The sequence below is a fragment of the Bombina bombina genome, chromosome 2 (assembly GCF_027579735.1).
Source record: "Bombina bombina isolate aBomBom1 chromosome 2, aBomBom1.pri, whole genome shotgun sequence".
NCBI classification, from domain to species: Eukaryota; Metazoa; Chordata; class Amphibia; order Anura; family Bombinatoridae; genus Bombina; species Bombina bombina.
Window position 1 is genome coordinate 1102069911 of NC_069500.1, and position 25914 is coordinate 1102095824.

A 25914-nucleotide genomic window follows, 5' to 3' on the forward strand; every position below is an offset into this window, starting at 1 on the left:
CTCTTTTCCACGTTCACTTTCCAGCCGTGAGATCTGAGAAAGGCCAGGACAATGTCCGTGTGAGCCTTTGCTTGAGGAAGGGACGACGCTTGAATCAGAATGTCGTCCAGGTAAGGTACTACTGCAATGCCCCTTGGTCTTATCGCTAGAAGGGACCCTAGTACCTTTGTGAAAATCCTTGGAGCAGTGGCTAATCCGAAAGGAAGCGCCACGAACTGGTAATGTTTGTCCAGGAATGCAAACCTTAGGAACCGATGATGTTCCTTGTGGATAGGAATATGTAGATACGCATCCTTTAAATCCACCGTGGTCATGAATTGACCTTCCTGGATGGAAGGAAGGATAGTTCGAATGGTTTCCATCTTGAACGATGGGACCTTGAGAAATTTGTTTAAGATCTTGAGATCTAGGATTGGTCTGAACGTTCCCTCTTTTTTGGGAACTATGAACAGATTGGAGTAGAACCCCATCCCTTGTTCTCTTAATGGAACAGGATGAATCACTCCCATTTTTAACAGGTCTTCTACACAATGTAAGAACGCCTGTCTTTTTATGTGGTCTGAAGACAACTGCGACCTGTGGAACCTCCCCCTTGGGGGAAGTCCCTTGAATTCCAGAAGATAACCCTGGGAGACTATTTCTAGCGCCCAAGGATCCAGAACATCTCTTGCCCAAGCCTGAGCGAAGAGAGAGAGTCTGCCCCCCACCAGATCCGGTCCCGGATCGGGGGCCAATATTTCATGCTGTCTTGGTAGCAGTGGCAGGTTTCTTGGCCTGCTTTCCCTTGTTCCAGCCTTGCATTGGTCTCCAAGCTGGCTTGGCCTGAGAAGTATTACCCTCTTGCTTAGAGGACGTAGCACCTTGGGCTGGTCCGTTTTTACGAAAGGGACGAAAATTAGGTCTATTTTTTGCCTTGAAAGGCCGATCCTGAGGAAGGGCGTGGCCCTTACCCCCAGTGATATCAGAGATAATCTCTTTCAAGTCAGGACCAAACAACGTTTTCCCCTTGAAAGGAATGTTTAGTAGCTTGTTCTTGGAAGACGCATCAGCCGACCAAGATTTCAACCAAAGCGCTCTGCGCGCCACAATAGCAAACCCAGAGTTCTTAGCCGCTAACTTAGCCAATTGCAAAGAGGCGTCTAGAGTGAAAGAATTAGCCAATTTGAGAGCATTGATTCTGTCCATAATCTCCTCATAAGGAGGAGAGTCACTATCGAGCACCTTAAGCAGTTCATCAAACCAGAAATATGCGGCAGTAGTGACAGGGACAATGCATGAAATGGGTTGTAGAAGGTAACCCTGCTGAACAAACATCTTTTTAAGCAAACCTTCTAATTTTTTATCCATAGGATCTTTGAAAGCACAACTATCCTCTATGGGAATAGTGGTGCGTTTGTTTAAAGTAGAAACCGCTCCCTCGACCTTGGGGACTGACTGCCATAAGTCCTTTCTAGGGTCGACCATAGGAAACAATTTTTTAAATATGGGGGGAGGGACGAAAGGAATACCGGGCCTTTCCCATTCTTTATTAACAATGTCCGCCACCCGTTTGGGTATAGGAAAAGCTTCTGGGAGCCCCGGCACCTCTAAGAACTTGTCCATTTTACATAGTTTCTCTGGGATGACTAAATTTTCACAATCATCCAGAGTGGATAATACCTCCTTAAGCAAAATGCGGAGATGTTCCAATTTAAATTTAAATGTAATCACATCAGATTCAGCCTGCTGAGAAATGTTCCCTAAATCAGTAATTTCTCCCTCAGACAAAACCTCCCTGGCCCCCTCAGATTGGGTTAGGGGCCCTTCAGAGATATTAATATCAGCGTCGTCATGCTCTTCAGTAACTAAAACAGAGCAGCCACGCTTACGCTGACAAGGGTTCATTTTGGCTAAAATGTTTTTGACAGAATTATCCATTACAGCCGTTAATTGTTGCATAGTAAGGAGTATTGGCGCGCTAGATGTACTAGGGGCCTCCTGAGTGGGCAAGACTCGTGTAGACGAAGGAGGGAATGATGCAGTACCATGCTTACTCCCCTCACTTGAGGAATCATCTTGGGCATCATTGTCATTATCACATAAATCACATTTATTTAAATGAATAGGAATTCTGGCTTCCCCACATTCAGAACACAGTCTATCTGGTAGCTCAGACATGTTAAACAGGCATAAACTTGATCAGAAAGTACAAAAAACGTTTTAAAATAAAACCGTTACTGTCACTTTAAATTTTAAACTGAACACACTTTATTACTGCAATTGCGAAAAAACATGAAGGAATTGTTCAAAATTCACCAAATTTTCACCACAGCGTCTTAAAGCTTTGAAAATATTGCACACCAATTTTGGAAGCTTTAACCCTTAAAATAACGGAACCGGAGCCGTTTTAAGCTTTAAACCCCTTTACAGTCCCTGGTATCTGCTTTGCTGAGACCCAACCAAACCCAAAGGGGAATACGATACCAAATGACGCCTTCAGAAGTCTTTTATAAGTATCAGGGCTCCTCTCACATGCGACTGCATGCCATGCCTCTCAAAAACAAGTGCGCAACACCGGCGCGAAAATGAGACTCTGCCTATGCTTTGGGAAAGCCCCTAAAGAATAAGGTGTCTAAAACAGTGCCTGCCGATATTATTATATCAAAATACCCAGATAAAATGATTCCTCAAGGCTAAATATGTGTTAATAATCAATCGATTTAGCCCAGAAAAAGTCTACAGTTTAAATAAGCCCTTGTGAAGCCCTTATTTACAATCGTAATAAACATGGCTTACCGGATCCCATAGGGAAAATGACAGCTTCCAGCATTACATCGTCTTGTTAGAATGTGTCATACCTCAAGCAGTAAGAGACTGCACTCTGTTCCCCCAACTGAAGTTAATTGCTCTCAACAGTCCTGTGTGGAACAGCCATGGATTTTAGTTACGGTTGCTAAAATCATTTTCCTCATACAAACAGAATTCTTCATCTCTTTTCTGTTTCTGAGTAAATAGTACGTACCAGCACTATTTGAAAATAACAAACTCTTGATTGAATAATGAAAAACTACAGTTAAACACTAAAAAACTCTAAGCCATCTCCGTGGAGATGTTGCCTGTACAACGGCAAAGAGAATGACTGGGGTAGGCGGAGCCTAGGAGGGATCATGTGACCAGCTTTGCTGGGCTCTTTGCCATTTCCTGTTGGGGAAGAGAATATCCCACAAGTAAGGATGACGCCGTGGACCGGACACACCTATGTTGGAGAAATGTACATCCAAGGCTTTAACCACTTTTAATATATCCATTTTTTTGTTGCAGGTGTTTCTAGCTTATGATATGATTATATATAATTAAGTAAGATGCAACATATGTATTCATTTTAAAACTGCATTTAAGAGATATGTTTTGAGTTACATAGAGCCCAAGTATAAGCATACTTACAGTATGTTTGATTAACATAAATAATTCATTATAATGTAGCAACAGAGATCAGTGTTTATATCTGTATACAGTATGTCAGATTTAATAAAACTGATGTATATATGTTTGATTACAAGCTCTAGGTTGTTACAATGTTACGTTGCAATACAGCGTTGTTTTCACATCAGGGACAGTAACATGATAGGTGGTTCATAAAAAAACATTTCCCTCGGATCTTATAATCTATAACTATGTATAATCCAAAACGTGTCAAATGATCTATGGGGACGTTGTATTATTGTTTAGCATTCATTGGATTGTTTTTGAACCCACTAAACTATGTGTTTTAAGTTTTAAAATAAAATTCATTTTAACAGGATTGAGCCGGTCTGGGATTTGTTTCCCGTTTCTCTGTATTGTGACAAGGCCTTCCTGTAGGTCTCTTCTGTTACGCCTGCTAACGGTGATGACATCAGCAGTTCGGACACACATGAAACAGTCAGCGCTGTATAGGCTATCCGTTCATGTGGGTTCGGTTTGCTTACTTATTTATCCTTGAGAGATTGAGCATTCAAGTCAACTGCATGTTTACTGTGTTGTTATATACATATACTGAAGGAGGCAGCCGGTTTACGTTTTAATATCAATCGCCAACAGCAGCGAAAATGAAGTACTGACGTTTATATATTAAAGAGGGAAAACATTTTTATTTGCTGGTTTTGTTCTTTCTTTGATTAGATCATAAATACCAGACTAACACTTTCCTTCTGAGCATCGACTTGGAAGACTATCAATGGTGCTGAGATGCTAAAAGGTCGGTAGAAAGGTCTTAAGGGTCTGGCCAGGCTGAAAACAGACTTAGAATCTGTAGAATTACCTTGTGTGGAGCGACATCAAGAGACACATTTTGCCCAGGGGTAATTTTGAAAGTAAAATGAATCAGGAATTAGGTACACCTATTAGGGGTACTTGTGTATATATAATGTGTGCTACACATTCCCTCTAAGCACTGAAGCAGCAGGAGGCACAATAAGATTCTTGAATTTAAGATAAATGGTACAAAGAGAGATTAGAAGAATCTATACAAGCTGATAAAAAAACATAATTTATGCTTACCTGATAAATTTATTTCTCTTGTAGTGTATCCAGTCCACGGATCATCCATTACTTGTGGGATATTCTCCTTCCCAACAGGACGTTGCAAGAGGATCACCTACAGCAGAGCTGCTATATAGCTCCTCCCCTCACTGCCATATCCAGTCATTCGAACGAAACAAGAGGAGAAAGGAGAAACCATAGGGTGCAGTGGTGACTGTAGTTTAATTAAAATTTAGACCTGCCTTAAAAGGACAGGGCGGGCCGTGGACTGGATACACTACAAGAGAAATAAATTTATCAGGTAAGCATAAATTATGTTTTCTCTTGTTAAGTGTATCCAGTCCACAGATCATCCATTACTTGTGGGATACCAATACCAAAGCTAAAGTACACGGATGATGGGAGGGACAAGGCAGGAACTTAAACGGAAGGAACCACTTCCTGTAGAACCTTTCTCCCAAAAACAGCCTCCAAAGAAGCAAAAGTGTCAAATTTGTAAAATTTTGAAAAGGTGTGAAGCGAAGACCAAGTCGCAGCCTTGCAAATCTGTTCAACAGAGGCCTCATTTTTAAAGGCCCAGGTGGAAGCCACAGCTCTAGTAGAATGAGCTGTAATCCTTTCAGGGGGCTGATGTCCAGCAGTCTCATAGGCTAAGCGTATTATGCTCCAAAGCCAAAAGGAGAGAGAGGTTGCCAAAGCTTTTTGACCTCTCCTCTGTCCAGAGTAAACGACAAACAGGGAAGATGTTTGGCGAAAATCTTTAGTAGCCTGTAAGTAAAACTTCAAGGCACGGACTACGTCCAGATTATGCAAAAGACGTTCCTTCTTTGAAGAATGATTAGGACACAACGATGGAACAACAATCTCTTGATTGATATTCCTGTTAGAAACCACCTTAGGTAAAAACCCAGGTTTGGTACGCAGAACTACCTTGTCTGAATGAAAAATCAGATAAGGAGAATCACAATGTAAGGCAGATAACTCAGAGACTCTTCGAACCGAGGAAATAGCCATCAAAAACAGAACTTTCCAAGATAAAAGTTTAATATCAATGGAATGAAGGGGTTCAAACGGAACTCCCTGAAGAACTTTAAGAACCAAGTTTAAGCTCCACGGGGGAGCAACAGTTTTAAACACAGGCTTAATCCTAACCAAAGCCTGACAAAATGCCTGGACGTCTGGAACTTCTGCCAGACGCGTGTGCAAAAGAATAGGCAGAGCAGAGATCTGTCCTTTTAAAGAACTAGCTGATAAGCCTTTGTCCGAACCCTCTTGGAGAAAAGACAATATCCTAGGAATCCTAACCTTACTCCATGAGTAACTCTTGGATTTACACCAATAAAGATATTTACGCCATATCTTATGGTAGATTTTCCTGGTGACAGGCTTCCAAGCCTGTATTAAGGTATCAATGACTGACTCGGAGAAGCCACGCCTTGATAGAATCAAGCGTTCAATCTCCATGCAGTCAGTCTCAGAGAAATTAGATTTGGATGATTGAAAGGACCTTGTATTAGAAGGTCCTGCCTCAGAGGCAGAGTCCATGGTGGAAGAGATGACATGTCTACTAGGTCTGCATACCAGGTCCTGCGTGGCCACGCAGGCGCTATCAGAATCACTGATGCTCTCTCCTGTTTGATTTTGGCAATCAGTCGAGGGAGCAGAGGAAACGGTGGAAACACATAGGCCAGGTTGAAGAACCAAGGAGCTGCTAGAGCATCTATCAGCATTGCTCCCGGGTCCCTGGACCTGGATCCGTAACAAGGAAGCTTAGCGTTCTGGCGAGACGCCATGAGATCCAGTTCTGGTTTGCCCCAACGATGGACCAGTTGAGCAAACACCTCCGGATGGAGTTCCCACTCCCCCGGATGAAAAGTCTGACGACTTAGAAAATCCGCCTCCCAGTTCTCTACGCCTGGGATGTGGATCGCTGACAGGTGGCAAGAGTGAGACTCTGCCCAGCGAATTATCTTTGAGACTTCTAACATCGCTAGGGAACTCCTGGTTCCCCCTTGATGGTTGATGTAAGCCACAGTCGTGATGTTGTCCAACTGAAATCTGATGAACCTCAGTGTTGCTAACTGAGGCCAAGCTAGAAGAGCCTTGAATATTGCTCTTAACTCCAGAATATTTATTGGGAGGAGTTTCTCCTCCTGAGTCCACGATCCCTGAGCCTTCAGGGAGTTCCAGACTGCACCCCAACCTAGAAGGCTGGCATCTGTTGTTACAATCGTCCAATCTGGCCTGCGAAAGGTCATACCCTTGGACAGATGGACCCGAGAAAGCCACCAGAGAAGAGAATCTCTGGTCTCTTGATCCAGATTTAGTAGAGGGGACAAATTGAGTAATCCCCATTCCACTGACTTAGCATGCATAATTGCAGCGGTCTGAGATGCAGGCGCGCAAATGGCACTATGTCCATCGCCGCTACCATTAAGCCGATTACTTCCATGCACTGAGCCACTGACGGGCATGGAATGGAATGAAGGACACGGCAAGCATTTAGAAGTTTTGATAACCTGGACTCCGTCAGGTAAATTTTCATCTCTACAGAATCCCTAGGAAGGAGACTCTTGTGACTGGTGATAGAGAACTCTTTTCCTCGTTCACTTTCCACCCATGCGACCTCAGAAATGCCAGAACTATCTCTGTATGAGACTTGGCAATTTGAAAGCTTGACGCCTGTATCAGGATGTCGTCTAGATACGGAGCCACCGCTATGTCTCGCGGTCTTAGAACCGCCAGAAGTGAGCCCAGAACCTTTGTAAAAAATTCTCGGGGCAGTGGCCAACCCGAAGGGAAGAGCTACAAATTGGTAATGCCTGTCTAGAAAGGCAAACCTTAGGAATCGATGATGATCTTTGTGAATCGGTATGTGAAGTTAGGCATCCTTTAAGTCCACTGTGGTCATGTACTGACCCTCTTGGATCATGGGTAGGATGGTCCGAATAGTTTCCATTTTGAATGATGGAACTCTGAGGAATTTGTTTAAGATCTTTAGATCCAAGATTGGTCTGAAGGTTCCCTCTTTCTTGGGAACCACAAACAGATTTGAATAAAATCCCTGTACTTGTTCCGTCCGCGGAACTGGATGGATCACTCCCATTACTAGGAGGTCTTGCACACAGCTTAGGAATGCCTCTTTCTTTATCTGGTTTGCTGATAACCTTGAAAGATGAAATCTCTCTTGTGAAGGAGAAGCTTTGAAGTCCAGAAGATATCCCTGAGATATGATCTCCAACGCCCAGGGATCCTGAACATCTCTTGCCCACGCCTGGGCGAAGAGAGAAAGTCTGCCCCCCACTAGATCCGTTTCCGGATAGGGGGCCGTTCTTTCATGCTGTCTTGGGGGCAGCAGCAGGCTTTCTGGCCTGCTTGCCCTTGTTCCAGGACTGGTTAGGTTTCCAGGCCTGTCTGGAATGAGCAACAGTTCCCGCTTGTTTTGAAGCGGAGGAAGTTGATGCTGCTCCTGCCTTGAAATTTCAAAAGGCACGAAAATTAGATTGTTTGGCCTTTGATTTCACCCTGTCCTGAGGAAGGGTATGACCCTTGCCTCCAGTAATGTCAGCAATAATTTCCTTCAAGCCAGGCCAGAATAAGGTCTGCCCCTTGAAAGGAATGTTGAGTAATTTAGACTTTGAAGTCACCAGGATATAAGCCATAGTGCCCTACACGCCTGGATGGCGAATCCGGAATTCTTAGCCGTTAGTTTAGTCAAATGAACAATGGTATCAGAAACAAATGAGTTAGCTAGCTTAAGCATTCTAAGCTTGTCAATAATTTCATTCAATGGAGCTGTCTGGATGGCCTCTTCCAGGGCCTCAAACCAGAATGCCGCCGCAGCAGTGACAGGCGCAATGCATGCAAGGGGCTGTAAAATAAAACCTTGTTGAATAAACATTTTCTTAAGGTAACCCTCCAATTTTTTATCCATTGGATCTGAAAAAGCACAACTCTCCTCAACCGGGATAGTGGTACGCTTTGCTAAAGTAGAAACTGCTCCCTCCACCTTAGGGACCGTCTGCCACAAGTCCCGTGTAGTGGCGTCTATTGGAAACATTTTTCTAAATATAGGAGGTGGGGAAAAGGGCACACCGGGTCTATCCCACTCCTTGCTAATAATTTCTGTAAGCCTTTTAGGTATAGGAAAAACGTCAGTACACACCGGCACCGCATAGTATCTATCCAGCCTACACAATTTCTCTGGAATTGCAACTGTGTTACAGTCATTCAGAGCAGCTAATACCTCCCCAAGCAATACACGGAGGTTCTCAAGCTTAAATTTAAAATTAGAAATCTCTGAATCAGGTTTCCCCGAGTCAGAGATGTCACCCACAGACTGAAGTTCTCCGTCCTCATGTTCTGCATACTGTGACGCAGTATCAGACATGGCTCTAACAGCATTTGCACGCTCTGTATCTCTCCTAACTCCAGAGCTATCGCGCTTGCCTCTTAATTCAGGCAATCTAGATAATACTTCTGACAGGGTATTATTCATGATTGCAGCCATGTCCTGCAAGGTAATCTCTATGGGGGTCCCTGATGTAATTGGCGCCATATTAGTGTGCGGCCCCTGAGCGGGAGGCGAAGGGTCTGACACGTGGGGAGAGTTAGTCGGCATAACTTCCCCCTCGACAGAACCCTCTGGTGATAATTCTTTTATAGATAAAGACTGATCTTTACTGTTTAAGGTGAAATCAATACATTTAGTAAATATTCTCCTATGGGGCTCCACCATGGCTTTTAAACATAATGAACAAGTAGGTTCCTCTGTGTCAGACATGTTTAAACAGACTAGCAATGAGACTAACAAGCTTGGAAAACACTTTAAAACAAGTTTACAAGCAATATAAAAAACGTTACTGCGCCTTTAAGAAACACAAATTTTCCCAAATTTTGAAATAACAATGAAAAAATGCAGTTACACTAATGAAATTTTTACAGTGTATGTAATAAGTTAGCAGAGCATTGCACCCACTTGCAAATGGATGATTAACCCCTTAATACCAAAAAACGGAATAACAAATGACAAAAACGTTTTTTAAACAGCTCTACTGTGGCTTTTTACCTCCCTCAATACGACTTTTGAAGCCTTTTGAGCCCTTCGGAGAAGTCCTGGATCATGCAGGAAGAAGCTGGATGTCTGTGTCTAATTTTTGCTGTGCAAAAAAACGCTAAAATAGGCCCCTCCCACTTATTACAACAGTGGGAAGCCTCAGGGAACTGTTTCTAGGCAAAATTCAAGCCAGCCATGTGGAAAAAAACTAGGCCCCAATAAGTTTTATCACCAAACATATGTAAAAAACATAATTTATGCTTACCTGATAAATTTATTTCTCTTGTAGTGTGTTCAGTCCACGGGTCATCCATTACTTATGGGATATATTCTCCTTCCCAACAGGAAGTTGCAAGAGGATCACCCAAGCAGAGCTGCTATACAGCTCCTCCCCTCACACGTCATATCCAGTCATTCGACCGAAACAAGACGAGAAAGGAGAAACTATAGGGTGCAGTGGTGACTGGAGTTATAATTTAAAATTTAGAACCTGCCTCAAAAAAAGACAGGGCAGGCCGTGGACTGAACACACTACAAGAGAAATAAATTTATCAGGTAAGCATAAATTATGTTTTCTCTTGTTAAGTGTGTTCAGTCCACGGGTCATCCATTACTTATGGGATACCAATACCAAAGCTAAAGTACACGGATGATGGGAGGGACAAGGCAGGAACATTAAACAGAAGGAACCTTTCTCCCAAAAACAGCCTCCGAAGAAGCAAAAGTGTCAAATTTGTAAAATTTGGAAAAAGTATGAAGTGAAGACCAAGTTGCAGCCCTGCAAATCTGTTCAACAGAGGCCTCATTCTTAAAGGCCCAGGTGGAAGCCACAGCTCTAGTGGAATGAGCTGTAATTCTTTCAGGAGGCTGCTGTCCAGCAGTCTCATAGGCTAAACGTATTATGCTACGAAGCCAAAAAGAGAGAGAGGTAGCCGAAGCCTTTTGACCTCTACTCTGTCCAGAGTAAACGACAAACAGAGAAGAAGTTTGCCGAAAATCTTTAGTTGCCTGTAAGTAGAACTTCAGGGCACGGACCACGTCTAGATTATGCAAAAGACGTTCCTTCTTTGAAGAAGGATTAGGACATAATGATGGAACAACAATCTCTTGATTGATATTCCTGTTAGAAACAACCTTAGGTAAAAACCCAGGTTTAGTACGCAGGACTACCTTGTCTGAATGAAAGATCAGATAAGGAGAATCACAATGTAAGGCAGATAACTCAGAGACTCTCCGAGCCGAGGAAATAGCCATCAAAAACAGAACTTTCCAAGATAAAAGCTTAATATCAATGGAATGAAGGGGATCAAACGGAACACCCTGAAGAACTTTAAGAACCAAGTTTAAGCTCCACGGAGGAGCAACAGCTTTAAACACAGGCTTAATCCTAGCCAAAGCCTGACAAAAAACCTGGACGTCTGGATTCTCTGCCAGACGCTTGTGTAAAAGAATAGACAGAGCAGAAATCTGTCCCTTTAGCGAACTAGCGGATAAACCCTTTTCTAAACCCTCTTGTAGAAAAGACAATATCCTAGGAATCCTAACCTTACTCCATGAGTAACTCTTGGATTCACACCAATATAAATATTTACGCCATATCTTATGGTAAATTTTTCTGGTCACAGGTTTCCGAGCCTGTATTAATGTATCAATAACCGACTCTGAGAAACCACGCTTCAATAGAATCAAGCGTTCAATCTCCATGCAGTCAGCCTCAGAGAAATTAGGTTTGGATAGTTGAAAGGACCCTGAATTAGAAGGTCCTGCTTCAGAGGCAGAGACCATGGTGGACAGGACGACATGTCCACTAGGTCTGCATACCAGGTCCTGCGTGGCCACGCAGGCGCTATCAGAATCACCGATGCTCTCTCCTGTTTGATCTTGGCAATCAGTCGAGGCAGTAACGGAAAAGGTGGAAACACATAAGCCATGTTGAAAACCCAAGGGGCTGCTAGTGCATCTATCAGCACCGCTCCCGGGTCCCTGGACCTGGATCCGTAGCAAGGAAGCTTGGCGTTCTGTCGAGATGCCCTGAGATCCAGTTCCGGTTTGCCCCAACGAAGAATCAGTTGAGCAAATATCTCCGGATGAAGTTCCCACTCCCCCGGATGAAAAGTCTGGCGACTTAGAAAGTCCGCCTCCCAGTTCTCCACGCCTGGGATGTAGATCGCTGACAGGTGGCAAGAGTGAGACTCTGCCCAGCGAATTATCTTTGAGACTTTTAACATCGCTAGGGAACTCCTGGTTCCTCCTTGATGATTGATGTAAGCTACAGTCGTGATGTTGTCCGACTGAAACCTGATGAACCTCAGTGTTGCTAACTGAGGCCAAGCTAGAAGAGCATTGAATATTGCTCTTAATTCCAGAATCTTTATTGGAAGGAGTTTCTCCTCCTGAGTCCATGATCCCTGAGCCTTTAGGGAGTTCCAGACTGCGCCACAGCCTAGTAGGCTGGCATCTGTCGTTACAATCGTCCAATCTGGTCTGCGAAAGGTCATTCCTTTGGACAGATGAACCCGAGACAACCACCAGAGAAGAGAATCCCTGGTCACGTGGTCCAGATACAGTAAAGGGGACAGATCTGAGTAATCCCCATTCCACTGACTTAGCATGCATAATTGCAGCGGTCTGAGATGCAGGCGCGCAAATGGCACTATGTCCATTGCCGCGACCATTAAACCGATTACTTCCATGCACTGAGCTACTGATGGGCTTGGAATGGAATGAAGGACACGGTAAGCATTTAGAATTTTTGATAACCTGGACTCCGTCAGGTAAATCTTCATCCCTACAGAATCTATAAGAGTCCCTAGGAAAGGGACCCTTGTGAGTGGAAACAGAGAACTTTTTTCCATGTTCACTTTCCACCCATGCGACCTCAGAAATGCTAGAACTATCTCTGTATGAGACTTTGCATTTTGAAAACTTGACGCTTGTATCAGAATGTCGTCTAGATACGGAGCCACCGCTATGCCTCGTGGTCTTAGTACCGCCAAAAGCGAACCCAGAACCTTTGTAAAAATTCTCTGAGCCGTAGCTAACCCGAAGGGAAGAGCTACAAACTGGTAATGCCTGTCTAGAAAGGCAAACCTTAGGTACCGATAATGATTTTTGTGAATCGGTATGTGAAGGTAGGCATCCTTTAAGTCCACTGTGGTCATATACTGACCCTCTTGGATCATGGGTAGGATGGTCCGAATGGTTTCCATCTTGAACGATGGAACCCTTAGGAATTTGTTTAAGATTTTTAAGTCTAAGATTGGTCTGAAGGTTCCCTCTTTTTTGGGAACCACAAACAGATTTGAGTAAAACCCTTGCCCTTGTTCCGTTCGCGGAACTGGGTGGATCACTCCCATCACTAAGAGGTCTTGTACACATTGTAGAAATGCCTCTTTCTTTATTAGGTTTGTTGATAACCTTGACAGATGAAACCTCCCTTGTGGAGGAGAAGTTTTGAAATCCAGAAGGTATCCCTGAGATATAATCTCCAACGTCCAGGGATCCTGTACATCTCTTGCCCAAGCCTGGGCGAAGAGAGAAAGTCTGCCCCCACTAGATCCGTCTCCGGAAAGGGGGCCCTGTCTTCATGCTGTCTTAGGGGCGGGAGTAGGCTTTCTGGCCTGCTTGCCCTTGTTCCATGACTGGTTGCCTTTCCAACCTTGTCTGTAACGAGCAGTAGTTCCTTCCTGTTTTGGAGCGGAGGAAGTTGATGCTGCTCCTGCCTTGAAATTACGAAAGGCACGAAAATTAGACTATTTGGCCTTTGATTTGGCCCTGTCCTGAGGAAGGGTGTGGCCCTTACCTCCAGTAATGTCAGCAATAATTTCCTTCAAGCCGGGCCCGAATAAGGTCTGCCCTTTGAAAGGAATATTCAGTAGTTTAGATTTAGAAGTTACATCTGCTGACCAGGATTTAAGCCATAGCGCTCTGCGCGCCTGTATGGCGAATCCGGAATTCTTAGCCGTAAGTTTGGTTAAATGCACTACGGCATCCGAAACAAACGCATTAGCTAGCTTAAGCGTTCTAAGCTTGCTCAAAGTCTCATCCAATGGTGCTGTGCGAATCGCCTCTTCCAGAGACTCAAACCAGAATGCCGCTGCTAAGTGACAGGCGCAATGCATGCAAGGGGCTGTAATATAAAACCTTGTTGAACAAACATTTTCTTCAGGTAACCCTCTAATTTTTTATCCATTGGATCTGAGAAAGCACAACTATCCTCCACCAGGATAGTGGTACGTTTGGCTAAAGTAGAAACTGCTCCCTCCACCTTAGGGACCATCTGCCATAAGTCTCGTGTGGCGGCGTATATAGGGAACATTTTTCTAAATATCGGAGGAGGGGAAAAGGGCACACCAGGTCTATCCCACTCCTTGCTAATAATCTCTATAAGCCTTTTCGGTATAGGAAAAACGTCAGTACACACCGGTACCGCATAGTATTTATCCAGCCTACATAATTTCTCTGGGATTGCCACCGTGTCACAATCATTCAGAGCCGCTAACACCTCCCCTAGCAACACGCGGAGGTTCTCAAGCTTAAATTTAAAATTTGAAATTTCTGAATCCGGTCTCCCCGAATCAGAACCGTCACCCACAGAATGAAGCTCTCCGTCCTCATGTTCTGCAAATTGTGACGCAGTATCAGACATGGCTCTCGTTTCATCTGCGCGCTCTGTCCTTAACCCAGAGCTATCGCGCTTGCCTCTTAACTCGGGCAGATTGGATAATACTTCTTTCATAACATTAGCCATATCATGTAAAGTGATTTGTAAGGGCCTTGATGTACTTGGCGCCACAATCTCATGCAACTCCCGAGCGGGAGGCGAAGGTACTGACACGTGAGGAGAGTTAGACGGCATAACTTCCCCCTCGTTGTCTGGTGATAATTTCTTTATCGGTAAAGACTGACTTTTATTTAAAGTAACATCAATACAATTGGTACACATATTTCTATTGGGCTCCACATCGGCTTTTAAACATAATGAACAAGCAGATTCCTCTGTATCAGACATGTTTAAACAGACTAGCAATGAAGCTAGCAAGCTTGGAAATTACTTTCAATAAGTTTACAAGCAATATAAAAAACGCTGCAGCGCTTTTCAAAAACACAGTTGAATAACAATGAACTAATTCAGTTATAGCCAACAATTTTTAACAGTAAATGTATTAATTAGCAGAGGATTGTACCCATTAGCAAAAGGATGATTAACCCCTCAATACCCAAAAACGGATAATCAAATTAAGATTTAACGCTTTTATCACAGTCAAACACACTGTCACAGGTCTGCTGTGACTGATTACCTCCCTCAAAAACGAATTTTGAAGACCCCTGAGCTCTCTAGAGACGTCCTGGATCAAGGAGGAAGAAGCAGGAAGACTGTGCTAGAATTTTAACTGCGCAACAAGGCTCTAAAAAAAGGCCCCTCCCACTCATATTACTACAGTGGGAGACCTGATATAACGGTTTCTATGCAGAAAAATACGTTAGCCATGTGGAAAAAAATCATGCCCAAAAAGATTTATCACCAAAGTACCTCACAAAATGAATAACATGCCAGTAAACGTTTTAAAAACAAACTTTTTCAATGTCATGCAAAGTTATCACTAAGCCTGCTACCAGTCGCTTCTACTGCAGATAAGGCTTAAGCATTATTTCAGTATTAACAGTATTTTCTCAGTCAAATTCTAGTCCCTAGAAAATAACTCAACTGCGCATACATTTATCAGTCTGATACCAGTCGCTACTACTGCATTTAAGGCTGTACTTACATCACATGGGTAACAGCAGTGTTTTCTTAGTCAATTCCATTCCCAGAAAATATTATACTGCACATACCGCATGCTATTCCCATTTTCTGAAGTTACCCCAGTCCTCAGAATGTCGAGAACAGCCAGTGGATCTTAGTTACGTCTGCTAAGATCATAGAAAACGCAGGCAGATTCTTCTTCCAAATACTGCCTGAGATAGAAAAACAGCACACTCCGGTGCCATTTAAAATAACAAACTTTTGATTGAAGAATAATTAAGTAAAAAACTCCAGCTCCTCTCGCGACCTCCTTCTTTGTTGAGGGTTGCAAGAGAATGACTGGATATGACATGTGAGGGGAGGAGCTATATAGCAGCTCTGCTTGGGTGATCCTCTTGCAACTTCCTGTTGGGAAGGAGAATATATCCCATAAGTAATGGATGACCCGTGGACTGAACACACTTAACAAGAGAAAACGATTAAACATGCCAGCAAACGTTTTAAAATACACTTTTATAAGAGTATGTATCTCTATTAATAAGCCTGATACCAGTCGCTATCACTGCATTTAAGGCTTTACTTACATTACTTCGGTATCAGCAGCATTTTCTAGCAAATTCCATCCCTAGAAAAATATTTTAACTGCACATACCTTATTACAGGAAAACCTGCACGCTATTCCCCCTCTGAAGTCACCTCACTCCTCAGAATATGTGAGAACAGCAAAGGATCTTAGTTACTTCTACTAAGATCATAGAAAACGCAGGCAGATTCTTCTTCTAAATACTGCCTGAGATAAACAGTACACTCCGGTACCATTTAAAAATAACAAACTTTTGATTGAAGAAATAAACTAAGTATAAAACACAACAGTCCTCTTACGACCTCCATCTTAGTTGAGAGTTGCAAGAGAATGACTGGATATGGCAGTGAGGGGAGGAGCTATATAGCAGCTCTGCTGTGGATGATCCTCTTGCAACTTCCTGTTGGGAAGGAGAATATCCCACAAGTAATGGATGATCCGTGGACTGGATACACTTAACAAGAGAAATCCATTTTTTAGTAAGAAAACAGAAAATAAAATAACAGAGTTCCAAGAGACCAACCTTCTCCATAATAAAACTTAAAAAAAGTAGGCAAGAGGAGGAGGGTTTGACTGACGTTTCTACCAACTGCCTAGAATCATTTACTGTTTCATGTGCTCTCACAATTAATATGAAATAAACAATCTAAGCTCAGATAAGATGAGCATATTACACTAATATGGATATTTCTTTATTTCAATAGAAAAGCTAGTTAAAGGGGAAGAAACCCAAATTTTCTTTCTGGATTCAGATAGAGCACAGACTCTTAAACATATTTCCAATTTACTTATATTAGTGCTTATAACAGCCACAACTCTTCTGGGAACACTTTCCACAAGATTGTATCTATGGGAAATTGTGCCTATTCTGCCGAGAGAGAGGTCAGTCACTGATGTTACACAGGAAGGTCTGACTAGCAATTTGCATTCCTATTCTTCCCAAAGGTGTTCAATGGGGTTTTGGTCAGGGCTCTGTGTAGGTCACTTGAGTTCCTCCACACCAAGCTTGTCAAACCATGTTTTCATGGACCTCACTTTATCCACAAGGACACAGTAACAGCGAAACAGGAAAGGGCTTTCCCAAACTTGCCAAAAAGATGGAAGCACCCAACGTTCTAAAATTTCTTTGTATACAGTAGCATTAAGATGACGCCTCACTGGCCCAATCCCAAACACTAAGGAAAAAGACACCATTATCCTTACTCCACCAAACTTTACAGTAGGGACTATATGTATCCACCACACCCGGATTCTTCCATTAGCCAGATATTGAAATAGGGCTCCTTATTTCAAAGAACACATTTCCACTGCTTCAGAGTGCAGTGGTGGTGTACTTTTCATCACTCCAGATGACTCTTGGCATTGCACATGTTGATGTGAGGCTTGTGTACAGCAGCTTGGCCATGGAAACCTATTTCATAAATCTCCCATTGCCTGCTTCCAGAGGCAGTGTGGAACTCTGAAGTGAGTGACAGAAGAGATGCTTCCACTTCACAATAATAGCTCTTACAGTTAACTGGAGCAAATATAGTATGCAAAGATTTCATAAACTGACTTGTGGCAAAGGTTTCATCCTATGACAGCGCCACATTTAATCTCTTCAATACGATCCATTGTACGGTCAATAATTGTCTACCAAGATTTCATGGCTGTATATTATGCACCTGTTAGCAATCACTGGCCATACAGTGTACATTTCTAGGAGATGAGGCTCCTGGGATTTGTCAACCAGTACCCATAATAAATTTGCTAAAAAGGTAATCAACAGCACAATCCAACCATATAACATGATAATTTGTAAAATATGGGTGAACAATATACACTAGTACAAATAAAATTTATTTTTCAGATGAACAGTTAAAAAGACATGAAAAATAAAAGTTTTTTTTATTTTTTTCAGATAGATCATACAATTTTAAACAACTATCCAATTTACTTCTATTATCAAATGTGTTTGTTTTTTTCTCTTAAAGGGACAGAAAACCCCAAATTTTGATTAAATAATTTGGATAGAAAATAAAAAAATTTTTAACAACTTTCTAATTTACTTTTATTATCAAATTTGCTTTAATCTCTTTTTATCCTTTTGCTGAAGGAACATCACTGCATTACTGACAGCTAGCTGAACAATTTAGTCAGCCAATCACAAGAGACAAATGTATGCAGGCACCAATCACCAGCTAGCTCCCACTAGTGCAGGATATATGCATATTTATTTTAAACAATGTATACCAAGAAAACAAAGCACATTTGAAAATAGAAGGGATTTTAAAAGTGTATTTAAATGACAGGCTCTTTCTGATTCTTGCAAATTTAATTTTGACTTTCCTATACCTTTAACTGCTCTCCACAGAAACATATTAACATTATTTAAAATTAGAGGTTGATAGAACACATTAATCCTAGGAGCCAGCAGCATATGTATTCTTTTTATTTAGGAGTCAGGATAACAAATGACATATACAGATATGTATAACATTAGTGACATTTCTGTCGTTGTTATTTCTTGGCTCCAGTATTTATCAGTTCCTGGTTTAACATAGTTTGTTAACACATGACGCTTTATATCAAGGCCTGATCGATCCTAAGAGCATGTAACTTCTAGTATCTAAATATTTTAAGAGTTTTAATTTACCTTTATGAAAGAACAAACCATTTACATCTGAAGTATCCCTAATCACCATTATATCTTAGATGAGAACTACATGGTTCATTATATTAGGTTAAGTTCCCTAATTCTACAATATCCAGACGACACACGATGTGTCCCATGTCCTTTTATAGGCAAGGGCTTGATGGACGCTCAATATAACTAATGCAGTAGAGCTAAATAGATCCCATAACGAAATTATTCTTACTTCTGACAACTGCACAACATATATTCTAATATATTAAGGGTCCTCTATACTTGCAAACATACATTTTTACATAATCTAAAAGGTAAATTAAAAACTTGATTGTTTGTGCGGTTTTAATACTTAATCATTTTAGTACAATATTCTAAATATTGCAGAATATGACATTTACTATAAATACCGTTTTCCCTTAAAAAGCTGCATGATACTACATTATGAAGCAATCAAAACCCTCCTACGGGTAGATTTACCAGTTAATCGCCAGCATTTTTTTTTATTAAGAGTACCATTGTATATAATTAAGTCTGCAACAAATAAAATGACCAATAGAGAAAACAAAAACTACACTGTAGGAAGAACGTTGTAGTTGATGAAACCTTATAAATTGTCCTATATCAGTTATGCCAGTAACAGAATACTGAGAAGTCAGATACACAGTTTCAGAAACCTGGTAAAATGAAGGAGCTGTGGCTCCCTGGCTCTTAGGATTTGACAACCCCTGATTAAAAGAATTAAACCATATAGAATATTAACAACTTTATGCTGTGTATTACACAAGTGACTTTGGACAATCTGCATTTGTGTCAGCGCTTCTGGTACAGTTATATTGGTTTACAAATGTATTTAGACCTTCACTGGGAAAGCAAAACTTGCGGCCTGTTCTGTATTTATCCTAATGTAGAGCTGAGAGCCGCACCAGCTTGTCAATCTGCTGAATATGTCAGTGCTGCTAAAAGGTTCTAGTGTAAACCATTGAGAGATATGTGTAAAGTCGTGCTTCATGCATAAGGCTGAATTATTGCCCTTTCTTTATGGTTTTCACAAACCTTTCAGTATTTAGCACATTGTAGGTAATCTTTCATCTTTTAAATGTATCTTAAAGGGACACTGAACCCAAATTTTTTCTTTCGTTAAGCAACTTTCTAATTTACTCCTATTATCAAATTTTATTCATTCTCTTGGTATCTTTATTTGAAATGCAAGAATGTAAGTTTAGATGCCAGACCATTTTTGGTGAACAACCTGGGTTGTTCTTGCCGATTGGTGGATAAATTCATCCACCAATAAAAAAGTGCTTTCCAGAGTTCTGAACCAAACAAAAAGCTTAGATGCTTTTTATTTCAAATAAAGATAACAAGAGAACGAAGAAAATTTGATAATAGGAGTAATTTAGAAAGTTGCTTAAAATTGCATGCTCTATCTGAATCACAAAAGAAAATTTTTGGGTTCAGTGTCCCTTTGAGCAGTTATTTCATGGTTTAGGTAAACATCATAGGAGGACTTGTAATCCCATCATACAGCCCCACAATCATGTGGCCCAGTAAATCAATCAGATCATAATGATCTCTTTCACTGGCCTATGTCTTAACTTATTGCCTGCATATACCAATTGCAAAAACTCTCTTGGAAGAATGAATTTACTAAATCTCATATTCAGTATGAGGATGCTACCTTCACTTTACATGTAGGAGCCATTAAGACTAAATGGGACCCATTTAAACATTATAAAAGCCCAGAAAAAGTCCAGGAACCAGAATAAGATTAGAAATATATACACGGCCTTCTTCTAGTACTATCTACTACTATATAGATAATGGGTTGAGGAAAATAAAAACACAATGCAATATAAAAACACATTATAAACACCTTCTGAAATGAGAATCATTATAGTGGTTAAATAAAACTATGAAAAGAACAGAGCAAAGTCATGAAGTGCCCTGAAATATCTATATTTAAACTACAGAACACACGGAGCACAGCAACATTCTATTTCTGTTTATCAGAGTTAAAAAGGGGCTAACCCGAGTGACCAAAGCACACAAAGAAAGCAAAGGAATCATAACCAGATGGTCTAATAGGGATTTTAAGAACTCTGTCTTTAGAAACATGTTAATTATAATTAAAAAAAGAAATAGCATTTTAGGAATAATGGCACCTGGCATCTATGTATCTAATATATTTATCTAAAAGAAAGAAAACATCAGCTGTTGCAGCTGCTAAATATGTACAAATTATTGAAAAATGAAAGACCTCTGGGTAAGATTGTTACGTGTTACAGCAAATCATATTAAGGGAATTGTGTTCAACAACTGGGAATAGAAAAAAAAAGTCCTATTGCTTAGTGTAGGTAACAGGTGTCACTAACTGAGACATATGACAGTGCATAACAGTGCAAGGAAGGAAGACTACAAGTTTCGTACTTACTCGTCTGCGGCAAAAAGGAAGGCCGTGGGCAATGATGCTTATACAAAAGGTCTTCATTACAGTTTGGTGCGGTAAAGTTTCTTTAGGACTTTTAATATCAATGGGGACCAAATCATAATTTGATGCTGCTTTTCCTGACTTGGACATCCTCAATACTTCTTACTTTCAGTTACTCGGGTTTCTACACACAAAAGTTTATTTTCATTATCAAGAAGGTCATGAGATAGCTGCCAGTTAGGCTCGTCTGATACGGGGCCCTGACTCCTGGGGCCTTCTGCTTCTGCCTTTTAAACTTCTCCCAGTGAAGTCCTGTGCTATCTGAAGCTTTCTGAAGTGCAAGCTGTCCTAGTATAGCAAGGAATTATGAACTCCAAACGCGATGCCAGACTGCTCCTGTCAATCAAACAGCTGGGAAACCCTCCCATACCGAGTAAGAGAAGGAAGTCTAGTAGTTAAATTAGGATGCCAATTCAATTTATAAACTGGACACACACACCAGAGCAGAATTAATATTCACAAAATATGTTAATATTTTACTTAAACTAGAGTTTAGTTTTTCTACAGACAATATTTGCATATGATTAAGGAAACAAAATCATACATTCTAAATTTTTTATTGTAAATCATTTAGACTAAATGTATCAAGTCACTTTTTTGCAGAGTAAGAAATATTTGTTTATAATTCTCATTTTATGACTGTCTGTCTGAAAAGTGAAAAAAAAAGGTTTAAATCAATCCATATATTGCATATATAAATCAAAACCATATAAAGGAAAACTTAAAAATTACTTGGGCTGTGGTGCCCTCTAGTGGTGAAAACAAAAATTGCTCAAGACATATAATACCAAATGCCACTTGATAAAATCTCCAATGTTTTACTTCTAACCTTGGATTCACAACGGACCTCATTTTGGCTACATTATTTTGCTCTGCAATAATGTAACCCATATAAAATAACACAGAAAAAAACAACTTATTCTATGATTAAAAGTGCTATTTTTATTTTTGCACCCATAGATGTTATTTTTCCATGTATAATATAAATATTTACTTCAAAATTAATGAAGAACACCAAAAGGGAAAAAAATGCATAAAAACAAATGTATTTCTTCACGGCAGGAGGGCTGATAATGAAAAATGACCAGTGACTAATTGCTAATGTACTTGTGATTGAAGACAAAAGTTTAAATCCTAGTTGTTGCCACTGCTTACATTTGAGTTCTTGTGTTCTAATTCAGGCTTGTCGAACCTAAGACCTGGGAGCCATAATATTGACCTCTAATGAGTTTTTTAGGGTTCTGTATGTTTTTCAACCAGGGAGAAATATCACTTATTTGATCTTTAATAAGCAATAATCCTATCTTAAAGTGATTGTAAAGTTCAATGAGTAAGCAGCCGGTATCTACACAAAAATCATAAAAACAGGGGCACTTTCATTCATTAAACTTTACAAAGACGCTTACGCATAGATTACGAGTTTTGCATTAACAGGGGTGCGGTGCTAACGAGCAGTTTATGCTCACCGCTCACTTACAGACAGCGCTGGTATTACGGGTTTTTACAAACCCGGCGTTAACCGCAAAAACGTGAGCGTAGAGCAAAATTTTGCTCCACATCTCACCTCAATACCAGCGCTGCTTACGTTAGCGGTGAGCTGGTAAAACGTGCTCATGCGCGATTTCCCCATAGGTATCAATAGGGGAGAGCCGGCTGGAAAAAAAACTAACACCTGCAAAAAAGCAGCATTTAGCTCCTAACGCAGCCCCCATTGATTCCTATGGGGAAACAAAAAGTAATGTCTACACCTAACACCCTAACATGAACCCTGAGTCTAAACAACCCTAATCTGCCGCTCCGGACACCGCCGCCACTTACATTATAGTTATGAACCCCTAATCTGCTGCTCCCAACATCGCAGACACCTACATTATATTTATTAACTCCTAATCTGCCGTCCCCAATGTCGCCGCCAACTAACTACATTTATTAACCCCTAATATGCCGCCCCCAACGTCGCCACCACTATAATAAAGTTATTAACCCCTAAACTTAAGTCTAACCCTAACCCCCCTAACTTAAATATAATTTAAATAAATTTAAATAAAATTACTACAATTAACTAAATAATTCCTATTTAAAACTAAATACTTACCTATAAAATAAACCCTAAGCTAGCTACAATATAAATAATAGTTACATTGTAGCTATCTTAGGGTTTATTTTTATTTTACAGGCAACTTTGTATTTATTTTAAATAGGTACAATAGTTATTAAATAGTTATTAACTATTTAATAACTACCTAGTTAAAATAAAGACAAATTTACCTGTAAAATAAAACATAACCTAAGTTACAATTACACCTAACACTACACTACAATTAAATTAATTTCCTAAATTAAATACAATTAGTTACAATTAAATAAAATTATCTAAAGTACAAAAAAAAAAAAAAACACTAAATTACAGAAAATAATAAAGAATCTAATCCCCCTAACAAAATAAAAAAAGCCCCACAAAATAAAAAAAACCCTACCCTACACTAAATTACAAATAGCCCTTAAAAGGGCCTTTTGCGGGGCATTGTCCCAAAGTAATCAGCTCTTTAACCTCAAAAAAAATTACAATCCCCCCCAACATTAAAACCCACCACCCACACAACCAACCCTACTCTAAAACCCACACAATCCCCCCTTTAAAAAACCTAACACTAACCCCCTGACGATCACCTTACAAGGTGACGTCTTCACCCAACCTGGCCGAAGTCCTCAACGAAGCTGGGAGAAGTCTTCATCCAAGCCGGCTTGGATGAAGACTTCTCCTGGCTTCGTTGAGGACTTCGGCTCGGTTGGGTGAAGACGTCTCCCGGTAAGGTAATCTTCAGGGGGGTTAGTGTTAGGTTTTTTTAAGGGGGGATTCGGTGGGTTTTAGAGTAGAGTTGGTTGTGTGGGTGGTGGGTTTTAATGTTGGGGGGGATTGTAATTTTTTTTTCAGGTAAAAGAGCTATGCCCCGCAAAAGGCCCTTTTAAGGGCTATTTGTAATTTAGTGTAGGGTAGGGCTTTTTTATTTTGGGGGAGTGGCTTTTTTTATTTTGTTAGGGGGATTAGATTAAAAATCTTGTAATTTCTTTATTATTTTCTGTAATTTAGTGTTTGTTTGTTTTTTGTACTTTAGATAATTTTATTTAATTGTAATTGTATTTAATTTAGGTAATTAATTTAATTGTAGTGTAGTGTTAGGTGTAATTGTAACTTAGGTTAGGTTTTATTTTACAGGTAAATTTGTCTTTATTTTAACTAGGTAGTTATTAAATAGTTAATAACTATTTAATACCTATTGTACCTAGTTAAAATAAATACAAAGTTGCCTGTAAAATAAAAATAAACCCTAAGCTAGATACAATGTAACTATTAGTTATATTGTAGCTAGCTTAGGGTTTACTTTATAGGTAAGTATTTAGTTTTAAATAGGAATTATTTAGTTAATTGTAGCAATTTTATTTAGATTCATTTAAATTATATTTAAGTTAGGTGGGGTTAGTGTTAGGTTTAGGGGTTAATAACTTTATTATAGTGGTGGCGACGTTGGGGCCAGCAGATTAGGGTTTAATAAATGTAGGTAGGTGGCGGCGATGTTAGTGCCGGCAGATTAGGGGTTAATAATATTTAACTAGTGTTTGTGATGCGGGTGTGCGGCTATCCAAGTCCCATTGAAAATATAGGATACGCAATTGACGTAAGTGGATTTGCGGTATTTCCGAGTCTGGCCAAAAAAGGGAACGGTACACCTGTACCTTCAAGACTCTTAATACCAGCGGGCGTTGAAAAGCAGCGTTGGGACCGGCCAACGCTGCTTTTTAAGCCTAACGCAAGACTTGTAATCTAGCCATTATTTTTTAAACAGAACGCCGATTCCGGGCACTTATGCATTAAACTTTATAATCACTTTAAAGAAACATCGGTGTATGCAAGTAACCAGTTCTTGATGTGGAACCCCACAAACCGCTTTAAACACATAGGTGAAAATCCTGCTCTGAAGCGGCAAGCTTTGTTCCACCAGAGCAGAACACAGCCTGTGATTGGTGGGCTAGTGCGAATGCTAATTGGCTCCCTGGCTCCTTCTTGCTCAGAACCAGGAGTTCTCTGGCAAAGCAAAGTAATGTGACAGGGCCAGAAAAAGCATTGCTCATTAATAGGGTGTTAATACAAACTGACACCATAACCACTTTACTTATTTGTAGTACTTTTTAGCTCCATTTACCGCTCAACTGAAAAAGAAACAGAAATCTAGTGAGGGAAATAATATTTGCAAAGCCTAAATCTATCAGTATATGAACACTTGTCTGTCTGGGTCCTCAATAATCTTGTTTGCTTTCCATTTGTCAACCTGTTGTACCTACCCATATCTACGGCTAAACATTCACTTTATCACATAGTCTCACAAATATCTGGGCTATGCAGATTATGGTTAGTCGTCTTGAATTTTTGTACATTTTTTAAATTCTCCCCCAGCCTTTACTGAAAGTCTCCTGGATAACTTTGATGGCTTTGCAGAGCTGACCAGCTGTTATAGAGAAGGGGGAGTAGCTGTACAGCAGTTGCTTCCAGAAGAATTTAGATGCTCATTAGTTACTTATGCTGTGGCAGCACCTTTTGGCAAAACTATGTGAAAAATCACATAGCACAACAGGTAAGTTGTTCATTCCACAAATTGCACATTATAGAGCATGGGATCTTGATATATGTGTGATGCTAGGGAAAGCAAGCAATTATTTACCAATTGCATTTAGTGAAAGTCCTCACATCCTATCATTCCAATATAAAAAGGTTAAACACACAGACAATGCTTAATATAAAAAAAAATATAATACATGATGTATAGATAAAAAATTAACACAAATATTAACAGGTGCATGGCTAAGCTAAGTCCCCATTCCATGTCATAGTTAGATACAACACAAAACTGCTATT

The 25914-nt window shown here is 40.4% G+C and overlaps 1 protein-coding gene across 2 annotated transcripts in view; it reads right to left on the reverse strand.

Annotated features, from left to right (window-relative positions):
- FBXW7 (F-box and WD repeat domain containing 7) overlaps nucleotides 1–25914 on the reverse strand; it is a 557745-nt gene that overhangs the window by 206872 nt on the left and 324959 nt on the right. The window contains exon 1 of one of the 2 annotated variants that reach the window (XM_053703741.1): nucleotides 20946–21279. The exons of the other annotated variant lie outside the window; for it this stretch is intronic. Coding sequence (XP_053559716.1) covers nucleotides 20946–21092 — 147 coding nt within the window. The 5' untranslated portion in view covers nucleotides 21093–21279. Of the gene's footprint in view, nucleotides 1–20945; nucleotides 21280–25914 lie in introns of those variants that run through there. 2 annotated transcript variants of the gene reach the window in all.